The sequence below is a fragment of the Rhineura floridana genome, chromosome 11 (genome assembly GCF_030035675.1).
Source record: "Rhineura floridana isolate rRhiFlo1 chromosome 11, rRhiFlo1.hap2, whole genome shotgun sequence".
In the NCBI taxonomy this organism is placed as follows: domain Eukaryota; kingdom Metazoa; phylum Chordata; class Lepidosauria; order Squamata; family Rhineuridae; genus Rhineura; species Rhineura floridana.
In genome coordinates, this window is record NC_084490.1 from 69,545,351 (window position 1) to 69,572,720 (window position 27,370).

Consider the following 27,370-nt stretch of genomic DNA (forward strand, 5'->3'; position numbering starts at 1 on the left):
GAAAGAAGAAGTTTCAAAGGACAGAGAACGCCACCGAGGCCTTTGAGGAGCTGAAGAGAAGGTTTGCTACTGAGCCCATTCTGCGCTTTGCTGATCCGAACCGCCCTTTCGTAGTGGAAGCAGATGCTTCAGATTTTGCCATCGGGGGGTCCTGCTACAATTAGACCAAGAAGGGAAGGAGCTGCACCCCTGTGCATACTTCTCTCGGAAGTTAAAGCCTGCAGAGAAGAACTACACAGTTTGGGAGAAGGAGCTGCTGGCCATCAAGGACTCTTTTGAAAACTGGAGACAATACCTAGAGGGGACCTCTCATCGAAATGAAGTGCGCTCCGACCACAAGAATCTTGAAAGCCTCCAAACAGCCAGAAAGCTGAACCAGAGACAGATAAGATGGTCCCAGTTCTTCACTAGGTTTAACTTCCAGATTACTTACCATGCCCAAGCCAAAAACCAGAGAGCAGATGCCTTATCCAGACAGCCACAATACAAAGAAAGTGAATCCGAGGACCAGCCTCAGTACGTAATCCCGCCAGAGAAATTAACGTTGGGAGTATGCCAGACTTCATGGGAAGAGGAACTCAAAAAGGCACAACAAGAAGATGCAGACATGCTAAAATATCAGCAGGAGACGGGACAAGGTCAAGACTCAGAAGTAACCTTTCACTGGAGAAATGGACTGTTATGGTTCAAAACCGCCAGATATGTGCCAGAAGGGGAATTAAGGCTCAGAATCCTACGCCAGTGTCATGATTCCATCACAGTGGGACACTTTGGGATTTACAAGACCATTCAGAACGTGGCCAAGGACTTCTGGTGGCCTAAAATGCGTCGGGATATTGAGAGTTATGTAAAGTCCTGCTCTGTCTGTCTGCGGACAAAAACACAAACAGGGACACCAGCAGGACTGTTACAACCGTTGCCTGTCCCACACGAACCCTGGAAGGACCTCTCCATGGATTTTATAACTGATCTACCCAAGTCCCAAGGAATGACAGCCATCTTAGTAGTGGTGGATCTACTTACCAAAATGGCACACTTTCTTCCTTGTGCAGGGGCCTTAGAGGCTAAAAAACGGCCAAGTTATTCATAAAAGAAGTCTACCGGCTGCATGGATTGCCAAACAGCGTAGTCTCAGACCGAGGAACTCAGTTCACAGCCAAATTTTGGAGAGCAATGTGGAAACAGTTGCAGACGGAATTAAAACTCTCCTCCGCCCATCACCCCCAGACAGATGGGCAGACGGAACGCTTGAACGCCGTTTTGGAAAGATATTTACGAAGTTATGTGTCCTATCAACAGACTGACTGGGTATCATATTTGCATTTTGCAGAGTTCGCCTACAACAATTCTCTGCACTCCAGCACTCAACAAACCCCGTTCTTCGCTAATTATGGATTCCATCCTAAAGTCTTTCCAAGCAGCTCAGAAGGAATGCTGGTACCGGCAGCTGAGAACTTCCTTAAGGAATTGCAAGCGGCGCAACAGACACTGAAACAGCAGTTCAACGAAGCCAAAACGGAGTACAAGCGAGTTGCTGACCTGCACAGGAAGGAGGGCCCCCCCCTTCAACCGGAAGACCAGGTATGGCTGTCCACCCGCTTCCTCCAGATGCCGGGCAAATGTAGAAAATTACAAGACAAGAGGGTGGGTCCTTTCGAAATAGAAACTCAAATCAATCCCGTGGCGTGCCGACTGAAGCTGCCTGACACGTTTAAAATACATCCTGTGTTCCATCGATCCCTCTTAACGAAAGCCGCCCCTCCCAGTGAGTTACGGCCGGAGGAACCTCCCGGAGCTCCACTCCTGGTAAATGAGCAGCTTGAGTTTGAAGTTGAGGAGATCTTAGATTCCAGGATCAGACGCCACAAGCTGCAGTACTTGATTCACTGGAAAGGCTATGGGGTGGCTGACAGATCATGGGAAGATGCAGCTGATGTGCATGCTCCAGAATTGGTAAAACTTTTCCATCAACGTTTTCCCCACCGTCCCAAGCCAGACAAGGGGAGGGGGGCACAGCCTGGGAGGGGGGATGGTGTCGGAAGGCAGAGCTGGGGTCCCAATCCCGGGGAGCTGGATCCCGGAGAGTTGGGGGAAGAGTATTCGGATGGATGGCAGAGGGAAGGGGGAGGAACTTCCCCCCTTTGGAGCGAAGACGAAACAGAGGAACTGCCAGTGATAAGGTCGCTTAGCGACGGGGAGCCTGAGCCCTCCCTGGACATTCTCACGCCTCCCCCTCTTTCAGGCTCAGAGCAAGAGGGGAAAGAGGGAGGGCTGCTCACAGCCGAAAAGCGGGGAGGCAGTTTACCATCAGCCCCTCCCCTATCCCCCAACCTGGAATCGGAAACTTCAGAAGAGGAGGGGGTGATGCTTCCCCCCTCACCGCGCACACGTAGACAGCTGAAAAGACAGGAGAGAAGGGGGGAAAGGCGGGCAGTACCTGAGGGGCAGTTAAGGAGGAGCGAAAGATTACGCGCCCATTTGGCCCCTTCTTAAAGAACAGGCGGGAAGAAGTCCCTTGCTCTGTCAACTTTCTCCCAATGCCGCAGGACCTGTATCCCTGTATTGCTTCATGAGAATACGCAGTCTTTGTTTGAACATTACCCTAATAAAACACGAATTAACTACAGCCGTTGGTCTGGTTCCTGAGTCACATCCTGGGCCTGACAGGCTGCGACAATGGACTGGATGAGGGCTAATAAACTGAGGCTCAATCCAGACAAGACTGAGATGCTGCTAGTGGGTGGTTCTTCTGACCGGATGGTGGATGTCCAACCTGTCCTGGATGGGGTTGCACTCCCCTTGAAGGAGCAGGTTCGTAGCTTGGGGGTTCTCCTAGAATCATCTCTGTCACTTGAGGCTCAGGTAGCCTCAATGGCACGGAGTGCCTTCTACCAACTTCGGTTGGTGGCCCAACTATGTCCCTATCTGGACAGGGATAACCTGGCTTCAGTTGTCCATGCTCTGGTAACCTCTAAATTAGATTACTGCAATGCACTCTACGTGGGGCTGCCTTTGAAGATGGTTTGGAAACTGCAGCTTGTGCAAAATGCAGCAGCCAGATTGGTAACAGGGACCAGACGGTCTGAACATATAAAACCGATTCTGGCCCGCTTGCACTGGCTGCCTTTATGTTTCCGAGTTCGATTCAAGGTGCTGGTTTTGACCTATAAAGCCTTACATGGCTTGGGACCACAATACCTGATGGAACGCCTCTCCCGATACGAACCCACCTGTACACTACGTTCAAGATCAAAGGGCCTCCTCCGGGTGCCTACTCTAAGGGAAGCTTGGAGAATGGCAACAAGGGAGAGGGCCCTCTCAGTGGTGGCCCCCAAATTATGGAACGATCTGTCTGACGAGGTGCGCCTGGCACCAACACTGTTGTTTCTTCGGCGCCAGTTCAAGACTTTCCTCTTCTCCCAGGCATTTTAGCATGTGTTTTATATTGTTTTAAATTTTTAAATTGTGTTTTAAATTGTTTTTTAAAAGATGTATTTTAAATTGTATTTGTTTTTAGTTACTGTAAACCGCCCAGAGAGCTTCAGCTATGGGGCGGTATACAAGTATAATAAACAAATAAATAAATAAATAAAGGTGGCTCTACCAAATATTAATGTGTGGGGGTTGAATGCTTATGCAAGCAACATGTTTCAGTTTTTTATGTTTCTTACAAACATTTCCCAACATAAAAAACCAATGTCACCTTACAGCAATTGATTTTGAGTTTCAGTGTTCAAAATAAAATATCATACAGAACGAAAAATGTACCATTTGTAATTCAGTAATATAAGAGCATTGGTCCGGGGTCTGAGTACTTTTGCAAGGCACTGTATGCATACAAATCATTCTTCCAATCTGTTTTGAATTACTAAGTGTGCATAGTGGTTCGAATGTTGGACTAGAAGCGGAGAGACTAAGTTCCCATTCAAATGATGAAGTACAATGGATGTCCTGGGTCCTGGAGTCAGTGTTACAGCATCTCAGCCTAACACTGACTCCAGGACACCCAATGTTGTTGGGAGGCAAACAAGGGAGAGGAAAGGACCATGTATGTCACCTTGAATTCCTTGGTGGAAAGGGGGGGATATAAAAGTAATAATTGCTGGAATATGGTACTTAAGAATATATCACAGAGGCAACTTGTTTTAGAAATGAAGAGAGTGCAACACATTATCTGTCTCACAAAACAAGATTTTATCAGCTAGTACAGTGGTTCCCAACCTGGGGGCTGTGACCCCCAGGGGGGCACGAAGTAATCTAGAGGGGGCCGCAAACAGTAAAGAAATGAATTATTTATTCATTTTTTTTAAAAGTCTTCACTCCCTGGACGCTGTCTGCTTCCCTCTGCCGCTGCAGATGACACCCCCTCTTGCGCCAAACAAGAGGGGAGGACTTTGCTGTAGTGCCAGAGCGTCTTTCAGGCATGTCAAGGGCAGGCATCTGCCTACCATACATGGCAGATTCCAAAGGAGGCTGAGGGAGGTGCTACCAGGAGCAAGAAGGGATCACTATCCCAACTCACGTCTCCTCGCACTGCCGCTGCTGATGACGCCCTTACTCAGAATGAGAGGAGAGCGCTTTTTGTGAAGCAAAAAGAAGCAAGGCTACAAGGAAAGGCTGCTTTGCCCCTTTCTTCCTGACAGCCAGGCTGCCTGCCTTGCATGACTCCTAGTTCGCTGCCACCTCCTTTTAAAAATTAGTCTTATTTTCGAGGCTGCCCAGATCTCACCTTTGACCCAGACAGAGCCAAGGAGCAGTGAGGAAGCTCAGGACTTGCTCACCCCCCATCTCTGAGGCTAAGTGTGTGTGCCAATGCCCCCCCTTTCTTCCAGGTACATTCTTCTCGCTCCAAGACGCTGCAGCAGTTTAGGGTTTTCCCCCTCCCATGTACCCAAATGCATGCATGCCTGCAGATGCTTGCAGGGAGGCAGATGCGTTTGTGTCTGTGCATGCACTGATCTGTCCTCTGCTCTGCTAGCATCCCCAACACTACCACATTGCTGCTTCTTGATGATGATGATTGTAAAAAAAGCTCAGCAGGTTGGCTGAGGTCCACATACTGCAGCTGAAATGTATTTATTTAATTAATCATTGTTGTATTTATATTCCACCTTTCCTCCGTTGCTCCCCCCCCACTTCCATTTTATCCTTACACCAACCCTGTGAGATAAGTCAGGCTGAGGTCACCTCTGGCTCAAGGTCACCCAGTGGACTTCATAGCTGGGTGCGGATTTGAACCTGGATTTAAGTCCAACCCAGTAACCCTCTGGTGTTGGGAGATAGGACTGCACATCTTCAGACTGTTGGGGGGGAGGGAGAGGGATCCCAATTTGATTGGACCTTTACATTAAGAAAAGAAAGCAACACCACCCTGTCTGCAGGGAGCTTTTTATGGAAAGGGATATTTGGAGATGTGATTTTGCCACGCACCATTTTTTCAATTAGCAGAGACTAAAATTACAATTGGGGGGGTCACAAAATTTTATGAGCTTACAAAGGGCGTCCCATACTCATAAAGGCTGGGAACCATTGGGTTAGCAAAAGAAAATGAAACCAGGAGAGATTAATCCCTTGAATTTTTACAATTATAAAACACAACTGGTTTTATACTACTCTGGAATGTTCAATATCCTGTTTTGTTATTCAACTTTATTATTTAGGGTCTGTATTTCTGATAGAGAAGCCTAAAGAAAATCTGTTTTGAGATATACTACATATGTTCTCTATTAGTACGATTTACTTATCAATTGTTTTGATTTAACTCATTATGGGTGAAATGAAGCAGACAATGAAGTACACATAATTACCACTGAACTCAATCAAGATGCTTAACTGTGCACTAGATTTCCCCCATAATTTCAACAATTTTAGAAGCAGAAACAAAGTAGTTCAGAAAGGAAGGTGAATCTCTTACCATAAATGACATATTTGATTAAATAGCTTTTTTCATCTTGCTCAGTGGTTGGCTTAAATACAAGAGAACATGTGTAGACTCCACTCATATCATGTTTGAAGTGTCGGAACAGCAAAGTCCCTGTTGGTGTTATTTTCACAGTTTGATTTTCTATTTAAAAAGATATAATAAATTTAGTTTTATAGAAAGCAAAATTACTGCCACCAACTGACTAATGGCAGTCTCACATTGCAATCTTCTAATCTCACTCCTAAAGCCAACCCATCCCAATACTATAAGAACAGTAAAATTATGCATGAACTAGTGACTACACTGTTAGGATCTAGTATCTCACCAACATGTAAAGATTTCTGTGAATATTGCTTTTTCTATGGGAGTTCTCACTCTTTAGTTTCCAGGAAGAATGTTCAAACTGGTATGAATAAAAGGGAGAAAATTTCCAGGAAATATCAAGTTCTCAAAAAAAAATATCAAAAAAAACCCCAGTGTATTTCCGTAACAACTTAACACACACAATTTTTTCCAGGGACAGTTTGGAGTCAGGGAGACGCCATGGTCAAACAAACACAATGGGAAGCATTCCGTGCTAATCCTATTCAGAGCAGAACTACTGAAGTTAACAGACATGTCTAACTTAGAACCCAACAAAGCTCAATTCACTCATGACATTCTCCCTGCAATCAGGATGTGTGTCCAGGAATTCATTCACTAATATGCAAAAATACCTTGCAGTTCAAGAATGTACCTATAACCAACAGATATTTCTATCAAACTTTAAAAAGCAGGGAAATTGGGCAGCTATAGTGAATGCACCGGGGGAGCGGGAGACCTGACTTCCTCTCTGAGATGTTGTACTGCTCTACAAATTTGTCAAAATGCAAACACCATTTGGGTTGGTTTTTCCTGTGTAGCTTGGAAGAATTTGGTAGCATGTGCCTCTGAGCATATGGAAAGTAGTGGCAACACCTGCCATCTCCAAAGATGGAGAATTACATTTTTGTATGTTTGTTGGGGTTCTGAAGATAGAATTGGAACCACTGTAAAAAGTGCCTCCAATACCCATCTCACCAAGTCGACCCACAAGAGTACCATGGTCAATGGTGTCAAAAGCCATCAAAATTACATTTTTGTATGTTTTTTGTTCTTACTATGCTTCTTTCCTGTGTTACTGTTTCTACAGAGGATCTAACCCACAAAATCAAATCTCTCATTATTCATCCTAGAAATCTGTGTCAAATTTATTTTTTATTAATTTCAAAACCTTTTTATTGTCAATGTCATATGATGGTGAAGACAGCCTTTTGTGTTTCAAACTGGAGGTTATGTTCTATTTCGGGTGCATTAACAGTTGAATCTGAAACTGCAGCTTGACGTAAAATCAGACTGATTACAATATGTTGCTCCTTAAGCAATGAATCTAGCTGTTGGAAAAAACAAACTTAGCCTGCTCAAGATGCTTAGCCTGCTATGCTTAAACCACTTCACTTAAGAAAATGTGGGCATGGTCAAATAAAAACATAGAGCACACCTAGGAATTTGCTAGAATATATTTCACCTCCCACGGTTTTATCTTGTGCAAACTGAGACACTCCTCATGTCCGTTGGAGACTATTCTGCAGAATAGTCAGTGCCATTATTCCACAATCGTGTCTGGAGGTTTTTTTATCAACTGTCTTAATATTATTGATTCCTCCCTGCTAAAACAAGATCAGCACAGCACGTCTTGTTGCTTTTATTTGGGCTGATTGCAGGTGTTGCCACCACTCACCATATGCCCAGAGGCACATGTTACCAAATTCTTCCAAGCTACACAGGAAGTGGATTGGACTGTGAAACACCAACTCAATTTGTTTTTGCATTTTGACAAATTTGTAGAGCAGTACAATATCTCAGAGAGGAGGTCAAGTCTCCTGCTCCCCTGGTGCATTCACTATGGAAAATGGAAATGGACTGACTTCAAGTCGATTTTGACTTATGGCAACCCTATGAATAGGGTTTTCATGGTAAAGAGGTATTCAGAGGTGGTTTACCATTGCCTCCCTCTGAGGCTGAGAGGCAGTGACTGGCCCAAGGTCACCCAGTGAGCTTCATGGCTGTGTGGGGATTCGAACCCTTGTCTTCCAGGTCGTAGTTCAACACCTTAACCACTACACCACACTTGGCTCTCAATATAGACGCCCAACCTCCCTGCTTTTTAAAGTTTGATAGAAATATCTGTGGGCTATAGGTATGTTCTTAAACTGCAAGGTTTTTTGCCTATTAGTGAATTTCTCTGCTTTTTAATCTGGGAGGTAAGAAATGGGATCCTGTGCAAGTTTGCTGAGAATGGATTGATCATTTGCATACACAGTGGGATTTAATCCCCTGCAATCATGCTTAGGATAGGTGAAACTGACCATAGGGGAAAGGAGGGCTGGAGTGGGCAGGGGAGGAGGAAGAAGGGAGAGGAGAAGGGAAGAAGAGGGGAAGGAGGGGGGAGAGGAAAGGCAGGTCTGATCATTTGCATTCTTATTGTTCAATGGGATTTAATTCCATGCAGTCATACTTAGAAGAGGTAAAACTGACCATGGGGAAGGAGGGGGAAGGGGAGGGCAGATTTGATCATTTGCATGCCTTTTGAGTTCAGTGGGATTTACTCCTGAACACAGCACCGCCCCTAGGCACCGGGAAGGGGGACAGTTGCCCCAGCCCCCGCGCTTTGGGCTCCCCCGCGCTTTGGGGCCCCCCGTGCTTGGCGATGAGAAGCTGGGCTGTGGTGGGGTTTTTTATTTTAAGCCATGCAGTCTTGCCAGCCGCTTCCCGCTCTTGGGGAATCTCCCGCTCTTTGGCTGCATGCCTGAGCGGTTTTTCCCCTCTCCGCTCATCAGCTGTGAAGCGGATGCACGTGAGGCTTTTAGGCAGGAGGTTTGAATCCCCTCATGCTGCCTGCTGCCCACTCATCAGCTGTGCAGCACATTTACAGGCAGCGCTTGCCGGCTTATTCTGGGCGGGAGGTTTGAAAGAAGGAATGTGGGGGGGGCAACTATGCTTTTGCCCCGGGCCCCACACAGGCTAAGAGAGGGCCTGCCTGTACAATCATGCTTAGGATAGATGACAATGACCTGGGGAAGGGGCAGGAAAGGTAGGGGTAGGGAGGAAGGAGGGGATTCTCAGCACCCTTCACAAATTACACTTCCCAGGATTCTTTAGGGGAAGCCATGACTATTTAAAGTGGAATAAATGTCTGGTGTGAATGTGGCCCCCTGATTAGCCAAGACAAACAGCTGTGAGTCTGGCTTTTTGAACACTGACAGTTGGTTCTTACTGAGCATGCCCGTGCTTATCATTGACTTCATTGTTAAATTTCTAAAATTAAATAAAAATTAGCCAGGCATTTTTTAAACCTTTAAACTGCAGAAGATGAAGGTCAGAGTATGGGGCAACGTCAGTAATAGGATTACAGGTAGTCTGTGAACATACCTGATTTTTAATTAATTTCAACAAATTATGAAACTGACAGAAAAAAGTCCAACACGTATCTGGATTTTTTCTCTCTTGTTGTATAATTTGAACTTTTGATTCTCTCTTAGTGTTTTGTGTATCACCATGAAAACTTACAAAGTTGTTAAGCAAGCATTTCTGAGTTCAGGACCATAGGTTTTGTAAGGTCTTGTTTTGAAATGAGTTTATGGGAAGCAGCAGAATGGCATGGGAGAGTATTTTCAATTGAACATTGCAGAATGCGAAAAATCCGTGCTGGCTATAGTATACAGCCACTCTTGTGGCTGTATATACTAGGTTGAGATTTCTGCCTAGAAAGTAAGTGGAAAGGATCTTTGTTAAGATTTAAGGGACAATGCTATCATGTTAGAACACTGTGAACCTCCTCAAAAAAGCATCCAGCCAGTGTAAATGCAGTGCACAGAGCAGAATACATAATCACAAATTTAGATGTAGCAAATACCCTACCATAAAAACCTCAATACCTGCAGAAAATATACAGGCTACTGCTTTAATGAATTAAAAATGTTAATGTTATGGGAACACTAGATATGAACACTAATATTCAACTTTGAATTATTTATCAAACATAAAGCTGACTCCAATGCTGATCGCAGTTTCCCTAAATCCACTCAGACTTTTCTCAATTAAGGCTACAATCCAATATACACTTACCTGGGAGTAAGTCCCACTTAACCCAATGGACCTTACTTCTGAGTAGACATGTATTGGATTCCAGCCTAAAACTGCAATTTAAGCCCCACAGTAATGGGCCTTACCTCTCATTAGACACATGAGATTGTACTACAAGTCTAGCCTATTCTGAAATTAATTTAACTTTAGTACTTAATCTTTATAATGAACTTTAAAGCTCAAAATAAACCAATGTTTATTCACTATGATCCTTTCTGGTACTGTAGAGACTTATGAACAAAGCATTAATTTTCATACTGGACAATTTCGGTACTACCAGAACCTTACGCGTCTTACAATGAAGAGTATCTCATGGATCAAATAAAGTTCATAGGAATGTTTTAATACATTTGGGAGAATCAGGGCCTAATTTGCAATTACTGCTAGCAATATGCTGTTACTGAAGATTTTGCAACTGGTAGCAGCTGCAAAATTTCCCAATCATGAATAGTACCAGCTTAGGGCCAAATTACATATGACCGTAACTGTTTATTTCTGCCCTTGAATGTAGGTTTCACACACATACACGCACAAGTTTCAGATTAGGGGGATCACTCTCGATTGGGATTCTACCATGGGAAGTAGGGGAGTCTTAATCCCCCCATGGTCCCAAATCACCCCCCCTAAGTAAACTTGCAATTTGCATTGCCAAAATTTGCAGTGTTCCAGGGGAGCAAACAGTACCTTTTTAGGCAATGCAAAGAGACTTGGATCCCGATACAGATTGAATGAAGCAGGGGTCAAAAGGTTAAAATCTCTCTACTCCTCATGCAAGCCAGATCAGAGGCCTCACGCTATCATTTCATGAAGACTGGAATTATAGCTCCGATCCTCCCCTGCATGGGTAGTGGACAGACTAAGATGGTCTGCCTCCAGAGACTAATGGAATCCACTGGATTCCTGAATGCTCTGGGGAATGGGTCCAGTAGATAGAGCTGGTGACCCTGTGAAAGTCATAAGAACATAAGAACATAAGAGGAGCCTGCTGGATCAGGCCAGTGGCCTATCTAGTCCAGCATCCTGTTCTCACAGTGGCCAACCAGGTGCCTGGGGGAAGCCCACAAGCAGGACCCGAGTGCAAGGACACTCTCCCCTTCTGAGGCTTCCGGCAACTGGTTTTCAGAATCATGCTGCCTCTGATTAGGGTGGCAGAGCACAGCCATCATGGCTAGTCCTTGTCACACTGTGAACTATGAGAAGCATCAAGCTCCTAAGTGGACTCTCAAGCATTGTGGCACCCATTTTGCACCCCGGTACACCACTGAACTAAGGACGATGAAGCAGGCCAGATGGTGGCTAGAACACAAGAGGTGAAAGACGTGTTGTGAGGCTGACCGGGCACAAGTGAAATAACGTAACCATGCCTAATGTGTGCCGGTGAGAGTGATAAAGAAGGCCCACTTCTCTGCCTCCTCAAGTAGTTGTCCAGTGGAGCTTTTTCATAATGTCCAGGGTCTGACATCTACTCCAGGAAATGGAGTTTTAGACCCTTCAGAGGCCCACTGTGGATTGTTTGCAAGGCACTTCAAGAGTAAAGTTGTTTGCCTCCGTAGCAATCTTGACACCCCATCCACATTTACTGTAGTCTCTCCACTGAGGTGTCCTGTACAAAGTCTGCTGCAAGTTCTTGGGATCACTTTCAGTTAATGCAGCCTGGTGATGCAGACAGGGTGCTGGTGACAATGCGGCCACTAACATGTCTTCTTGGATTATTAAAGCTTGCCAATGGGGTATGACCAAGTGGATCTAGGCTGTGGTCAATGCATCTTTGCGGGAGAGAGTGGTCCTAGCTGCTCCAAAAGAGGTGATCTGAACATTCCTGAAAAAGCCAGTCCTGGACCACTGATTTGTGACAACTACCACCCAGTCACATCCCCTTCTTAGGGAAAGTGATCGAGAGGATTGTGCCACTTGCAATTGCAAGTACTATCTTGACCCATTCCAATCTGAGTGCAGGCCTCGTTATGGGACTGAATTGGCCTTGGCTGCCCTAATAGATTACCTTTATAGGGAGAAGGACAGGGGGAGTACAACCCTGTTATTCTTACTTGATCTCTCAGCGGCTTTTCATACTATTGATCATGGTATCCTTCTGAGCCAACCTGATGAGATGCATATCAGAGCCATTCTTTTACAGTGATTGGAATCCAACTTCAAGGGTGGGTTTCAGAGAATGTCATTGGGTGATTATCTTTTGGCCCCTTGGCAATTGTGCTGTGGAATGCTTCAGGGTACCATCTTGTCTAGAAATGCTGAAATCATTGGGAGATTTGGGGGCAAGGTGTCAGCAGTACGCTGATGATACCCAGCTCTATCTCTCCCTAACATCTGAATCAGGAGAGGCTGTGCAAGCCCTGGACCAGCACTTGGACTCGGAGGTGGGCTGGACCAATAAACTGAGTCTGAATCCTAGCAAGACAGGGGCACTGTAGGTAGGTGGTTCTTGAACCCAGATTGCAGGTCAATTGCCTGCTTTGGAGCAGGTTGTACTCCCTCTAAAAGAGCAGGTTCATAGCCTGGGAGTGCTCCTGGATTCATCTTTGTTGTTAGAGGCCCAGGTGACCTCAGTGGCTAAGAGTGCCTTTTAGCAGCTTTGGCTGGCAAGACAGCTGCAGCTGTTTCTGGACTGGAATAACCCGACAACTGTTGTCCATGTGCTGTTAACCTCCAGGCTGGATTATTGTAATGTGCTTTATGTGGGGTTGCCCTTGAGGTTGTTCTGGAAGCTGCAGCTGGTGCAAAATGTTGCTGAGCAATTGCTTAGTGGGTCAGGACGTTGCGAACATGTTATTCTGCTGCTAAAAGAATTGCACTGGCTGCCCATTAGCTACTGGCTAAGTTCAAAATGCTGGCTTTGGTGTATAAAGCCCTATACAGCATGGGACCAGGATACCTGAAAGAATGTCTTACCCCTTATATACCCAATTGATCACTGTGCTCTGTAGGTGAGGGCCTCCTGCAGATACCATCTCATCAGGAAGTCCATTCTGCACAACATAGGAAGTGGAACTTTAGTGTTGTGGCATCTACCCATTGGAATTCACTCCCCTTAAATATTAGACAGACATCTCTGTGGTCTATTTAGAACCTATTGACGAACTTCCCTAGAGACCTTATCCCAGTCTGCATCTGTGTTAGAATTATTTTTAAGATGTTTTTAAAGATATTTTTTTAAAAAAGATATTTTTAAAATATTTTATTTCTAAAATGTTTTATAGATGTTTTTAGTATTTTATCATTGCTTGCCATCCTGGGCTCCTTCTGGGAGAAAGGGTGGGATATAAATTTAATAATAAATAAAGTAAAATAAAATAAAATGGAGAAGAAAGCCTGCACTCAAGGACCTAACTATACAGTTACGGCCATGTAATTTATTTATTTAGTGTATTTTTATTACAGTTGTTGCATTCCAAGATAGATAACATCATTTTTTTAAAAAGAAAGGCCCTGCCATCAAGCTCATAAACTAAAAGACAAGACACACAGAAAGAAGAGTGGAGGAAAAATGGTAGTGCAGAAAGTCAGTGTGGCACAATGTTTAGAGTGTCGGCCTGGGACTTGGGAGACCAGGGTTCAAATCCCCATTGAGCCAGGAAGCTCACTGGGTGAACTTGGGCCAGTCACTGTCTCTCAACCTAAGTTACCTCACAGGGTTGTTGTGAGGATAAAATCAGGAGAGGGAGAACCATGCTTGTACGCCACCTTGAGCTCCTTGGAGGAAAGGTGGAATATAAATGTAATAATAAAATTTAAAAATTATTAGCTCCTCAGGGCCAGAACAAAGTGGTGAGCTATTAATAGGGCATTTATATGCACTTCAACATATCTGGTTTAGTTTGGCCATCAGTTCTATGGCATAAGGGATGCATGGTGTTTTAGCTAGTCCTTTTGCTAAGGCATAGCTGCTTGTGCTGAATTGCAAAGAAAGAAAGAAAGAAAGAGTTGTCTCAGTAATTAAGTAGTCTTTATTCCAAACTAGTGGTTTATATTGTATATACAGGGCCAGGTTCCATCATAAGTATATTTATTCATTTATTTAATAATTTATTATTATTATTACCACCACCACCCACCCACCCACCCTTCACCAGCAGGTCCCAGGGCAGGTTACAACAGTTTAATGTTCAATATTAAAAACAGACAACAAATTACAGTCACAGGATTAGGATGGAACCCTAAACACATCTCAGATGTGAAAGGCCAGGGTAAAGAGGTACATTCACCAAAAACTATACAGTGAAGGTGGTAGACACACCTCTATGGGGATGGAATTCCACACCTTAGGGGCTGTTACTTCCTCCCTGCTAAAACAAGGTCAGCACAGCACATGTCTTGTTTCTGTTATTTGGACTTTGCCACCTGAGATACTATATACTTAGGACCAATCCTATTTTTCTGACTGTAAATTGTTTTAATTGATTTTAATATTGTATTTTTATATTGTATTGTTCACCCTTATGGTGAAGGGCAGGTAAGAAATCTAATTAATAACATAATAACAAATGTAGAGTTTAGATGCTGGGTTCCATTAACAAGCTACAAAGTTTGGACTACACTCAAAAGCTCCAGTACTTTCTACTTGTCAGATTTTCCTGAAGACTGATGATTTCACATTGATAAAACAACTTGAGCACCAAGGTCACAGCGTCATCAGTGTTCTGACCAACCAAAGATGGCACAACACGTTACCTGCAAACACTTTGACATGACCATTTTACTGCTAAAAGGAATCTAAAAGTCATTTCTATGCTGTAGATTGCAATGAAGAGTTGTGCATGGATTCCTGAAGGAAGGCCAATAAATAAATAAATAAATAAATAAATAAATAAATAAGAAGTGAAGTATTTTAGCAGCAAAACAGTTAGTAGTAATTATTGGAATACTAAGCAAGTTCAGTTTCACCTAAAAGGAGAGTAGAAAATAAGAAGTTCAAGGGCAAGTTTAAAGGAAGGAGAAATGTCAAAACAACTGCATAACAATTATTTTTAAATTCATGTGAACATAGTGTCTTTAGGCCTCCTAGATATTCCTCCTCTAAAGTAACCTAAATTTATCTGTGATTAGACAGACTCTGCCTTGAGTTGCCAATTGCAACAGGAACATCTTTTTAAATTACTTTTACAATTCTACCATTATAAATCATTAGAACTACACCAAATGCATTGGTTGAATATTTTCTCTACAAGAAAGGCTTTGGCAGGGTCCAAATTCTTCATCCAAAGATCCACCCTCCCAGCTTACTTTTTTCACCAATTAATTGCCCTTATTGGCTGCTGTTTTTTGTTTTCAAATAAATCTCACTCAGCCTAGAAACTGTCATATTATAATCAATAAAATGTATTTAAGCAATAGTATCACTATGGGCAGATGAAGTCAATTCAGAAAGTCCTCAGTTCTAGTTTATGAATAGTTCACAGACATTCAGATTCCAAAACCTTGCATTTGATTCCATACAAGCCAAAAAGAAATGCAAAAAAACCCATAAAAGTCCATTAACAATTTTTCATTATTGAAAATAAAAACAAAATGAGGACAAAAATGAATCCAGTACCCCTTGTCAATTCTGTAAAAGTTTTGCTTGCCAAATGTCAACCCTTGCCTAGAACCAGCTGCTAAAGCCATGGGGCACAGCAAGGATTTTAAGCAAATAACAACAAAAATATATTTGCCTGATTGTTACCCCTACAATTCACACCTGAACTCCAAACAAAAGTTATGCCAGGGATTTTTCAAAGAAGTTCTTAAGGGCAGGACAAAATTGCCCCAAATGTGTAAGCAAACATTTTCACCAGCATTTATCTTCTCTGAAAAATCACAAAAAAGGGTTGGCTCCTTTTTACAGGGAGGAAAGGTTTCATTTCAGCTCAACTCTAAGTAATTACAGATGTTTAGATAAAGAGTGTAAAGAATATATTGTTCATTTTATCTGAAACATTTACTTACTGCTTTCCACTATAAATTAATATCCCAAGTAGTTTACAATATTCAGTATAATAATCCATAACAACAAAAGCTATCTAAAATCATTTAAACAAACTAGAGAGGCAGTTACAAGTCCCCATTAGAAGCCTCATTTGTCACCAGATCATAAAAGCATTGGTACCATCCAAACTTGCCTGGGGAAGGCATTGAATAATCAGGACCTCTCTCTGGTCACCACCCACTTAACCTCTAAATTCAGAGACACCGAGACACCAAGGGCCAGAGACACCTCAGACAGCGATCTTACATTCCAGACAGGTTCATATGGCAGAAGATAGTCTTTCAAATACACAGCTCCCAAGAAACTTAACACTTTATAGATCGAAATCAGCGCCTTGGATTGTGCCAGAAACATAGTGTGAGCCAACAAAGCTCTTTCAACACAGAATATGATCAAACTAGAAGATCTGCACTGGTTACCAGTTGTTTACTGGGCCCAATTCAAGGTGTTGGTATTAACCTTTAAAGCCCTACACGGTTTCGGTCCAGTTTATCTAAAGGAGCACCTCCAGCATCATCAAATATGCCACCTGACGAGATCAGCCTCACAAGACCTTCTCTTGGTCCCGCCAGTTAAAACAGCTAGGCTGGTGCGGACCAGAGAGAGGGCATTTTCGATTGTGGCCCCCACCCTCTGGAATTCTCTGCCCTATGACATCCACCATGCCTCCTCCCTGGCAGGTTTCCGCCGAGAATTGAAAACCTGGCTGTTTTGGCGGGCCTATGGGACTTTTGGGTAATCTCGTTTTATTCTGTAAAGATGTGGGTGGGTTTTGATTATGTAGAGTTGCTGTTCATTTGTATTTGTATGTTATTTTATTCTTTTGTACGTCGCCTAGAGTGGCCGTTCATACGGCCAGATAGGCGACTTAGAAATAAAATTTATTTATTTATTATTATAAACTGGCATTTTCTTCTTAACAATCATGCTACCATGATTACAGTTTTCCAATGAAGTCTCTGAATAATGTTAAGGGCAGCTCCATGTACAATGCAGTGTTTCATTCATTGGCAGTCACCCGTGACCGATTGTCTTCCAAGATAAGGTCTTTAGCGGTGGGTCTGTAAGTGACTGTGGAAGCCAATTCTGGATCCACACAGCCTCCCACAGTGAGGACATAGGTTTCCAGATGGAAGACGGTCACGAACAAGATTTGCTTGACATGCCTTCCACTTAGCTCGTTTGTCCCTTTCTCCCTGTATTCGTGCTTCTTCAAAGTCCATAGCAGCTTTGATAATGGCTGACCTCCAATTGGGACGCTCATGGGCCAAGGCTTCCTAGTTCTCGATGCTTATGTTACTTTTTTTTAGATTAGCTTTGAGAACATCTTTAAACCTCTTTTGCTGTCCACCGATATTCTGTTTTCCATCCTTAAGTTGGGAGTAAAGTAGCTACTTTGGAAGACAGTGATCAGGCATTCGAACCACATGGCCGGTCCAGCGAAGTTGATGTTAGAGGATCATTGTTTCAACACTGGTGGTCTTTGCTTCTTCCAATACGCTAACATTAGTCCGCCTATCTTCCCAAGTAATTTGCAGAATTTTCCAGAGGCAGCATTGGTGGAATCTTTCAAGAAGTTGGGAGTGGCGTTTATAGATGGCCATGTTTCACAGGCGTACAGTAAGGTCGGTAGTACAATGGCTTTGTAAATAAGCATTTTGGTCTCCCTGCAAATATCCCGATCCTCAAACACTCTATGCTTCATTCGGGAGAATGCGGCACTCGCAGAGCTCAGACAATGCTGAATTGTGTGTGCAAAGATGCCCTTGAGGATTTCCCCTAATATCCATAAATCCTTGGGGGAGGTCCTCATTGCCGCCTCCATTATTATTATTTATTAAATTTATATCCTGCCCTTCCTCCCAGAAGGAACCCATCATGAGTTGTAGGGTTGGATATGTCCCCCCCAAAAAAGTACAGCTCTTTCCTACTTCCTCTTTCAGCTCTATGTGCTTTTCAAGGCTCAGATAGGTACCTAAGCACTGCTGAACAGAAAGTGAAGCAATCAAAACAGCAGAAGAGAAAGGGAGCAATCTGGAAGATTAGGGAGAGTAAAACAGAGTGGCTGGGGGGCAGAGTGAGAGAGCGAGAGAGAGTAGGATGCCAAAGGAGTCAAGAAAGAAAATGGAGTGTCAGAGAGAATGGACAGGGAGAAGATGCATACATGTACATTGGAGACAGTAAAACAGGTCCTCTTGGAACTACACAATATTTTTTCATCAGTTCACCAACAAATCAGAATTTACATCTATCTCCATTAAGTAAACCACAAGAACCAGGGATCCAGTGCTCTCCAGCACAGTGATGCAACAAGAATATGGATCCTTATAATAAAGGATCCCCCTCAAAACGATCAACTGTAGGTCACCTCTGTGTATACAGATGTGTTCTGAATTAATAGTAGTTTTGTTATCCTACATAAAAATCATGAAAATCCTAATAATGTGTACCTTGGATCAACGTTTTTGTAGTGCTAAATATCACCAGATCTGCAATTTTTACTGTACAGTCTACCATTATAAACTTTAATTTGATTGAGGTTTTTTGGAGACCTCCATGTAAAATCATGCAAATCCAAAGGATTGATTTTAATTCTCCTGGATCTTTTACTCAGCCCTCTTACAAAAGTGAAGTGTGCATGAGTGTGTGTTCATGTGTTCACTGGTGTATATAACTTTAACAAGGCTGCACAGGCTCAGTGGGATAGTTGAGACAGGAAGTGGCCACCATTATGGGCAGCTAGCTTATATTACTTCAGAACAGCTGTAGGTGCTGAACCTTTGGAAACAGGTTGGCAATGAAGTTATTTTAAATACATAATTATATTTAGACTGATTTGTTGCCACCCTGGTCTCCTACTGGGAGGAAGGGTGGAATATAAATCTAAATAATAATAATAATAATAATAATAATAATAATAATAATAATAATAATAATAATAATATGTTAACCCCATCTAGAGTAGGTTGAATACCACCTCTGAAAGCTATTAACAGCACCTCATCTTGTCAACTTCCTTCTATTAGCCCTCATCTAGATTCATTAAAGGAGGCCCAAAAAGGGAATGTAGAGCAGAGTGTCATCAGGGTATTGACAGCACATCACTCCACATCTTTGGACAATATCTGCAAGTGGTTTTATATGTAAAGGACACATACAAGAAGTGCAAGGAAGGCCAGGCCACAAAGGAATGGTACAAACAGGTATCACGGAATTGCAGGGATGGTGTCAGGAAGGCTAAAGCTGAGAATCAGCTGACGTCAGAGAGGGAAGCTAAAAGGAACAAAAAAGCTTTCTTCAGGTAGATCTATAGTAAAGGCAGAGAAAATAAATGGTGGTACAGCTACTCAAAGAGCATGGTAAAACGATAACAAATGACAAAGAAAAGGCAGAAGTGCACAATTCCTACTTTGGCTCAGTCTTCTTCGAAAAGAGAGTTTACGAATATGAGAAGCTGAAGGACTAGGATTACAGCTTGAGATTGATAGACAAATAGTCAGGGAAAACCTAATAACTTTGAATGAGTTCAAGCTTCCAGGAACCGATGAACTTCATCCTAGAGTATTGAAGGAACTGGCTGAAGAACTCTCAGAGCCACTGTCTATGATCTTTGCAAAATCTTAGAGGATTGGGTGGAGTGCCAGATGATTGCAGGAGGACTAATGTTGTCCCTATTTTCCAAAAGGGCAAAAAGGGGAACCTGGGAACTACAGACCAGCCAGCCTGACATCGATCCCTGGGAAAATTCTGGAGCAGATTATAAAGTGGTCAACCTGTAAGCACCTTGAAGACAATGCAGTGATTACTAGAAGCCAATATGGATTTGTCATGAACAAATCCTGCCAGACTAACCTCATTTTTGATTGGGTAACCTCCCTTGTAGACTGTGAGAATGCTGTGGACATAATATACCTCAACTTCATCAAAGCTTTGACAGTGTCCATTAATATTCTGACTAGGAATCTAGCTACATGTGGGCTGGATGAAACAACTATCAGGTGCATCCACAGTTGGCTATAGTATCGTACTCAAAGAGTGCTTATCAATGGTTCCTTCTCAAACTGGAGGGAAGTAACAAGTGGGGTAACGCAACGCTCAGTCATGGGCCCAGTGCTTTTCAACATTTTTATTAATGACTTGGATAAGGAGGTGCATGGAATGCTTATCAAATTTACAAACGATGCAAAATTGGGAGGGACACCTAATACCCTAGAGGACAGAAACAAAATCCAAAGTGATCTCGATAGGCTGCAGCATTGGGCTGAAAAGAACAGAATGAAATTTAACAGGAATAAGTGCAAAGTTCTAAGCATTTGGGAAAAAGAAACAAAATGTGCAGTTTCTTAAGATGGGGGATACTTGGCTCAGCAATACTACATGCAAGAAGGATCTTGGAATTGTTGTTGATCACAAGCTGAATATGAGCCAACAGTGCGATGTAGCTGCAAAAAAGGCAAATGCTATTTTAGGCTGAATCAACAGAAGTATAGTTTCCAAATTGCCTGAAGTACTAGTTCCCTTCCATTTCACACTGGTTAGGCCTCATCTTGACTACTGCAATCATCCCAGAGCGCGGGACACGGAATAATGGACTCAAGTTACAAGAATCCAGATTTCGGTTGAACATCAGGAAAAACTTCCTACCTGTTAGAGTGGTACGACAATAGGACCAATTACCTAGGAAGGTGGTGGGCTCTCCAACACTGGAGGCATTCAACACTGTCCAACAGGCAGCTGGACAGACACCTGTCAGGTATGCTTTAAGCTAGAGTCCTGCATTGAGCAGGGTGTTGGCCTAGATGGCCTTATAGGCCTCTTCCAATTTTACTATTCTATGATTCTATGATACAGATATTATGCAGCATGGAAGGCAAAGAACAGTTCTCTGGAAACCTCTGAGTATATACCACAGAATCAAATAATAATCCCCCAGGTACCACCCTTTGCAATCTGCCCACTCGAGCAACCATCTGAGATAGGCAATCAAGGCTACAGTGGTTGATGGGTTTTGAAGGTCACAGATAAGATTCAGGAGAATCCACACTGCCATACTTCGATCTGTCTCTCTCCCCTTGGAAGTCAGTTTCAGTATCAAACCCAGGCTTGAAACAGGACTGAAATGTGTCCACATAATCGATTTCCTTCAACAGTATCTAGAGTTGAAAGGCCATCTCCTGTCATTCGAGCACTTAGAGCCCCCCCAAAAAAGTTTTGTGATTAGTTATTAGACTTGTTTGGAACCAAAGATATCTTCTTAAGGAACTGCTTCACAATGGCTTCTTCAAGACAGCCAGAACCACTCTTTTGTAACATCACACTGAACATTTCTGGACCCAGCCCCACACAAACACAGTTTGGTATTATCACCCAAGACAGCAAATGTTAAGTGGGTATGAGGTAAGCTGCACCTCTGCAAGGGCAATGTCCACATCCAGCACATGCACATACATGCATATGCCAGTTTGATATTAGCAACCAAGACAGCAAGCGTCAAGTGAACATCAAATAGGCTGCACTCCAAGCACACTCTCCACATCCTCATGCTAAAACAAATGAAATTAATCCAATGCAACTAGATAGCTTTCCTATAATACCATGTATTTGCACTGCTAATATTAGAGATTTTCCCTAAACAGGCTACTATAAAAGGCTTGGAAGTGCCTTGCAGCCAATGGGCTCCTGGTTTAGGTATGGAGGGTGCCCAGTTCAAGCTGTCTGTTCCAGATAAAAACCCCTTACTACAAACCCCAGGAAATGAGGGGTGAGACTGCACGTGTCCACTGCATTGTTTGATTCTATGATAGGCAATCAAGGCTACAGTGGTTGATGGGTTTTGAAGGTCACAGATAAGATTCAGGAGAATCCACACTGCCATACTTCGATCTGTCTCTCTCCCCTTGGAAGTCAGTTTCAGTATCAAACCCAGGCTTGAAACAGGACTGAAATGTGTCCACATAATGTTCATTGTTTGATGCTGGGCTTTGCTACTTTGTATATACCAAGTATGTATCACGGCCTTGGGAACAGATACTGGGGCTCATAGCATGGATCAGCCAAGTTAGAGCGGGTTCAGAAGAGGGCGATGAGGATGATAGCTGGTATGGAGAACAAGTCTTATGAGGAAAGGTTGAAGGAACTTGGCATGTTCAGTCTGGTGAAGAGAAGGCTGAGAGGTGACATGATTGCACTCTTTAAGTACCTGAAGGGCTGTCACATAAAGGAGGGTACAGATTTGTTCTCTGCTGCCCCAGAGGGAAGGACTAGGTCTAAAGGTTTTAAGTTGCAGGAGCGCAGATTCAGATTGGACGTTAGAAGGAACTTCTTGACAGTAAGGGCAGTTCGGCAATGGAACCGACTGCCTAGGGAGGTGGTGGGATCCCCTTCGCTGGATGTCTTCAAGCAGAGGCTGGACAGCTATCTGCGGGAGATGCTCTAGCTGTGGATTTCCTGCTGTGAGCAGGGGGTTGGACTCGATGGCCTACAAGGCCCCTTCCAACTCTATGATTCTATGATTCTATGAGTGGCAGCCAGGCTGAGCAGATGAGGAGCAGGAGGCAGAGTATTATGCTTCTATGTGAATGTGTTTGCGATTAGGGTGTGAGCATGCATGTCTGGGCCATATAATGTTATCAATACGATACAATAAAAGTAACATACTTTTTAGTCCTATCAATTTCAATGTGCCAATTAAGGATATGGTAAACATTCTTCTAATGCTATGGTTAAGGAAAATATGAATGAGCTTGAGCCTCCCCTCTCCGGCATGCCCAGAGGAGCTTAACGTCAGCTCACCATGTCTTATGAACCCAGAACTGTGGCTCTTTTTAATTAAGGTGAGGTTAAAGAAACCAGATTCATAAACTATAGTTTTAAGTTGGCTTGTTTGAAACTAACTAAAGTTTACCAAGTCTGGATGACACAGTAAGCTCTAGTTAGGGTTGGGGAGGATTCCTGTTTGCTCCGCATTTGGGAGCAAACCTTCCCATTTTGCCGCCCTCAGACCCACGTGTGGATCAGAACACTGGTCTGTGGATTAAGCCACATAATCAATGTATCATACCGCACATGGGTTCATACTGTACTTATGAAGTGGTCCATGGGCTGCCCCTTTTTTCCCTTTAACCTTTGAGCATTTTAAGCTGCTTAGAGTAGTTCTGTGGCCATTTGGTAAAAAGTTCCTTATCAAATGCTTTCAGGAAGTGAAAGTATGTCAAAACATGCCATTCCTTCCTTAGGAATTGTACATTTAAAAAAAGGGACAGCCATCTTCTTTTTTTCCATACAGTTCCCTAGGAAGGGACTTTATGTTAGATGTACAGTAGCTTCCTGGAAGCATTTTAAATGGATTTTTTAACCATGTGGCTATGGAGCGTTAAAGAGGTTAAACGTTTTTTCCTAAAAAAATTCACCTACAACAGACTGAAACTAAACTGGTTTTGTGAGGAAAAAACAAATCCAGCATGGGATGGAAATATGATGATCTGTCCCTCCCTAGCTGTGACTATTTAAAACTGGAAGTAAAAACTCCTTCCCCACCCCCATTCTTGCCAGAAGAGGGCATGTGCAAACCCAGGGGGATTCTAGGCTCAGGCACATCTTGCTAAACCACAGTTGAGTATGATATCCAAATACAGCTAATAGGACTTGAGAGGGGAAAGAAACTTTACCTGTAACCAGGTCACCTCCCGGTCCATGCCACTGAAATATCGGATCGATCAATTCTGAATTTCTCAGACGATTTGTTACACATAGAATACGTGGACTGTTATGATTCAACCTGACATAAACTTTGACTGAAAATATAGAATGTGATCATCAAGTGTAGTCAAAGTAAAGTACATCACAAATACAATGGAATTCTACTAATAAAAAGGCTACACTTTAAACAGAAAACTATTCTGATTGCAGAATTAATTTTCTGGCATGATCAAGTCATACTTAGCATCTTCTTTACCTTCTCCTGTACATATTGCTGCATGTGTAGAAATGTCCCACTAGTGCCAGATATCTCATTCATTAGGTCCCTATGAACCTCAGAGCCCAGATGCCCTCCTTAGTCTCAGAGTCTACCTGGTGGGACCCTTACCACTAGGTCTTGGAAGTCCCCCTTTTAAAAATCACAGGACCGTTTTTCTATTTTTATTTCCAAGGTATAAAGCTTTCCTCCCTATACCAGTGTCTAATTATCTATAGTGTAGGAGTTCCCTTCATCTGCCCACACTATTCTGCAATATTCCCTTATTGCCATGCCACTGGAGGTTACTTCCAGAATTAATCTCTTTCCTTTCTGGCTCTAATTGCAGCCAGTCCATTTTATTCCTACCCTCCTTCCCTTGTCCTTTTTCCGCTTCCAGGGTCTGTTCCCTACCATTAATAAATTTCCAGGGACCTCCCTTCCTATGCCTTGCCTTTTATGTAGCCACTCTGGGCATCTGATTAATGCTCTAAAAGGGCCGTTCTCCAGCTGTCCCTTCCCTGGTTCACCTGTGTTTTCATTTGAGTGAGCCAGCAGAGGAATGTCATGGAAGGCAGCTAAAGCTGCAGCTTCTGTGTCCTCCTGACCCACTCACCCATAGGCAGCCATCCTGTAGACCCAGAATTGCCTGAGCATGTTAATGGCGCATGCTAAGGAACCAACTGTATCTGGCCCTTTGTACCATCAACAAAGATGAAAAACAAGGCATTTTAAAACCACATTAGTCCCAAGCAGCAAGAAAATATTATGTATTGCAAATGAAGAGGAAAAAGGGTAAGATGGTAATTGTTTTATAAGAGATACAGTCAAATGTAGAACTCTTCAGACACATTTCTATATCATGCCATATTGCTTTGGCTAACTACCAAAAGAAGACAGCACTGCCTCAAGAATATGTCCATTCCTCATTCTGTCAAAGTTTTAATGCAGTTAAATACTCCAGCAATTTTAAATAAATGCAATATTATTATACAATAGTCAATATTACTCTTATAGGACAATCCTATGCTTGTCTACTCAGATTAAGTCCCAAAGAGTTCAGTGAGACTTACTTCCAAATAAGTGTGCATAGGATTGTTGCCTTAGTGTTACAGAATATATAAATGGTATAACTGTCCTTAAAGCAAACAACATTTTAAAATCTAACCAGTACATTTTCATTGTTCAAAGCCTTCCTATAATTTCAAATGAAGATCAGCCCGAATGAATTTAAAATATTTACTGTATACCTGGCAAATTGGTCGATCCTACAACTTTCAACCCACTAGGATCTATACTGGCAGAAGAATGAACTGTCAAAACAGGAAAAAAAAGAGTTAGCATAAAAATTCAAGCTTCTTAGGAATAAAAAAGAATCACATCTGATTGCTGGCTGAGCAGAGAAAAATCAATGAACTTGAACAAGCACAGCTAGGCAGCAATTGCAACAAGAGACAATCATAAACAATAGCTGATGAAGCAGTGGCCAAGTGTTGCAGCCATACATTTCTGTCTCCCTCCTCTTGTCACTTGTTGACTCTGATGCAGACAGCATCTGGCTTAAATTATGCCAGAGCTGTCTGTTACATCTAAACCCAAACACAGCTTCAGTGCAGTGCTGTGGACAGAATGTCAGATGTAGATGGCAGTGCTGGGATCAAATCCACACTGAATTTGGCCTAGTCACTCACTCTCAGCCTAAGCAACCTCACTGGGTTGTTGCAAGAATAAAATGGAATGATCCCTTTGAAAAACCCATCAGCTTCTTGGAGGAAAAACAGAGTACAAGTACTGTATGATAAAAAGATAAGTGTACGTGAGAGATTCATTGTTGTAAAATAGCAAACACATAACAATGACACAAATAAAATATTCCATGATTCTTCCCTATTATTACCCTCTCTATAAGCATTTGTCAAAAGCATTAATCCTTTCAAAACAAGAATTTTAAACATTCTCTATATTCAGTAATTTCCTTGTGCAAACTGCTCTCAGCAATACTAACACAGCTCCTACTTGCACAAATGCCAAATATTTCCATGAAGGGAACCGATATAATTGCAGTAATCCTCAGTTTGTCATGGTTTGTCCACTCGTTCATATATTAATGTAAAACACTGTCCTATTTCTGCTAAGTTAATAACGGATTGTTGATAGTGAATATTCCTGTTGCATATTCAAGATTTTACACAACCTATTGAATACCCAAATTCAATATTAATAACTGAGCCAACAAGCTTTAATAAGCAGATTTATAAAAAGGCATGTATACTGATAGGCTGGAGAACTGGGCTGAAAACAACAGAATGAATTTTAACAGGGATAAGTGCAAAGTTCTACACTAGGAAAAAGAAACCAAATGCATAGCCATAAGATTGGGGATACTTGGCTCAACAATACTAATGGTGACGAATATTGGAATTGTTGTTGATCACAGATCAGGGACTAGAAACAAAGCGCTATGAGGAGACACTGAAAGCACTGCACATGTTTAGCACATCTTGAGAAGAGAAGACTGAGTGGAGATATGACAGCACTCTTCAAGTACTTGAAAGGGTGTCACACAGAGAAGTGCCAAGATCTCTTCTTGATTGTCCCAGAGTGCAGGTCACGGACTAATGGGCTCAACTTACAGGAATCCAGATTTTGGCTAAATATCAGGAAAAATTTCCTAACTGTTAAGAGCAATACGACAATGGAACCAATTACTGAGGGAGGTGGTGGGCTCTCCAACACTGGAGCCATTCAAGAGGCTGCTGGACAGTCACCTGTTGGGTATGCTTTAAGTTGGATTCCTGCATTGAGCAGGAGATTGGACCCTTCCACCTCTAATAGTCTATGATGTTCCTGTAATATGCACATTTAAACTTAATATGGTTATTTTGTACACTTCTTTGGGTACTGCTTATAGCAGAAAAATACAGCAGAAATGATGAAAATATTTAACAAGCTACAAGTTATGGCTGCAATTTCCTGGAAGTAAACCCATCGAGATCAATACGACTACTGAGTAGATATGTGTATAGCATTGCACTGTAAAAGACTAAGTGGCTAATCAACTTAAGATTTCCAAACAATTTATATCTCTACTTATTCTTTGGGTACTGAATTCTTTTATGTCTAGTACCACGACATTTCAACAAATACTTATATCTTGAAGATTTTAGCTGCCCATTTCAAAAGGCAATATGACCCCACGTGATCTACTTTTTGCTTAAATCTTCCTAATCCTGTGTTGTTTAAAAAGATACAGGCATACCCCGCTTTAACGTATGCAATGGGACCGGAGAGTATACTTTAAGCCAGTGGTTCCCAACCTGGGGGCTGGGACCCCCAGGGGGCCACA

General features: G+C 42.6%; 1 protein-coding gene across 6 annotated transcripts in view; it reads right to left on the reverse strand.

Moving 5' to 3' along the window:
- ZPBP (zona pellucida binding protein) overlaps positions 1 to 27,370 on the reverse strand; it is a 73,617-nt gene that overhangs the window by 32,662 nt on the left and 13,585 nt on the right. For 4 of the 6 annotated variants that reach the window (XM_061590430.1, XM_061590429.1, XM_061590427.1 and 1 more), the window contains exons 2-4: positions 25,275 to 25,337; positions 23,738 to 23,863; positions 5,915 to 6,064 (exon numbers count right to left, since the gene is read on the reverse strand). In XM_061590430.1, the coding sequence (XP_061446414.1) occupies positions 5,915 to 6,064; positions 23,738 to 23,863; positions 25,275 to 25,337 (339 nt within the window). The remainder of the gene's footprint in view (positions 1 to 5,914; positions 6,065 to 23,737; positions 23,864 to 25,274; positions 25,338 to 27,370) is intronic. The other 2 variants (XM_061590428.1, XM_061590431.1) reach the window with 2 other exon arrangements.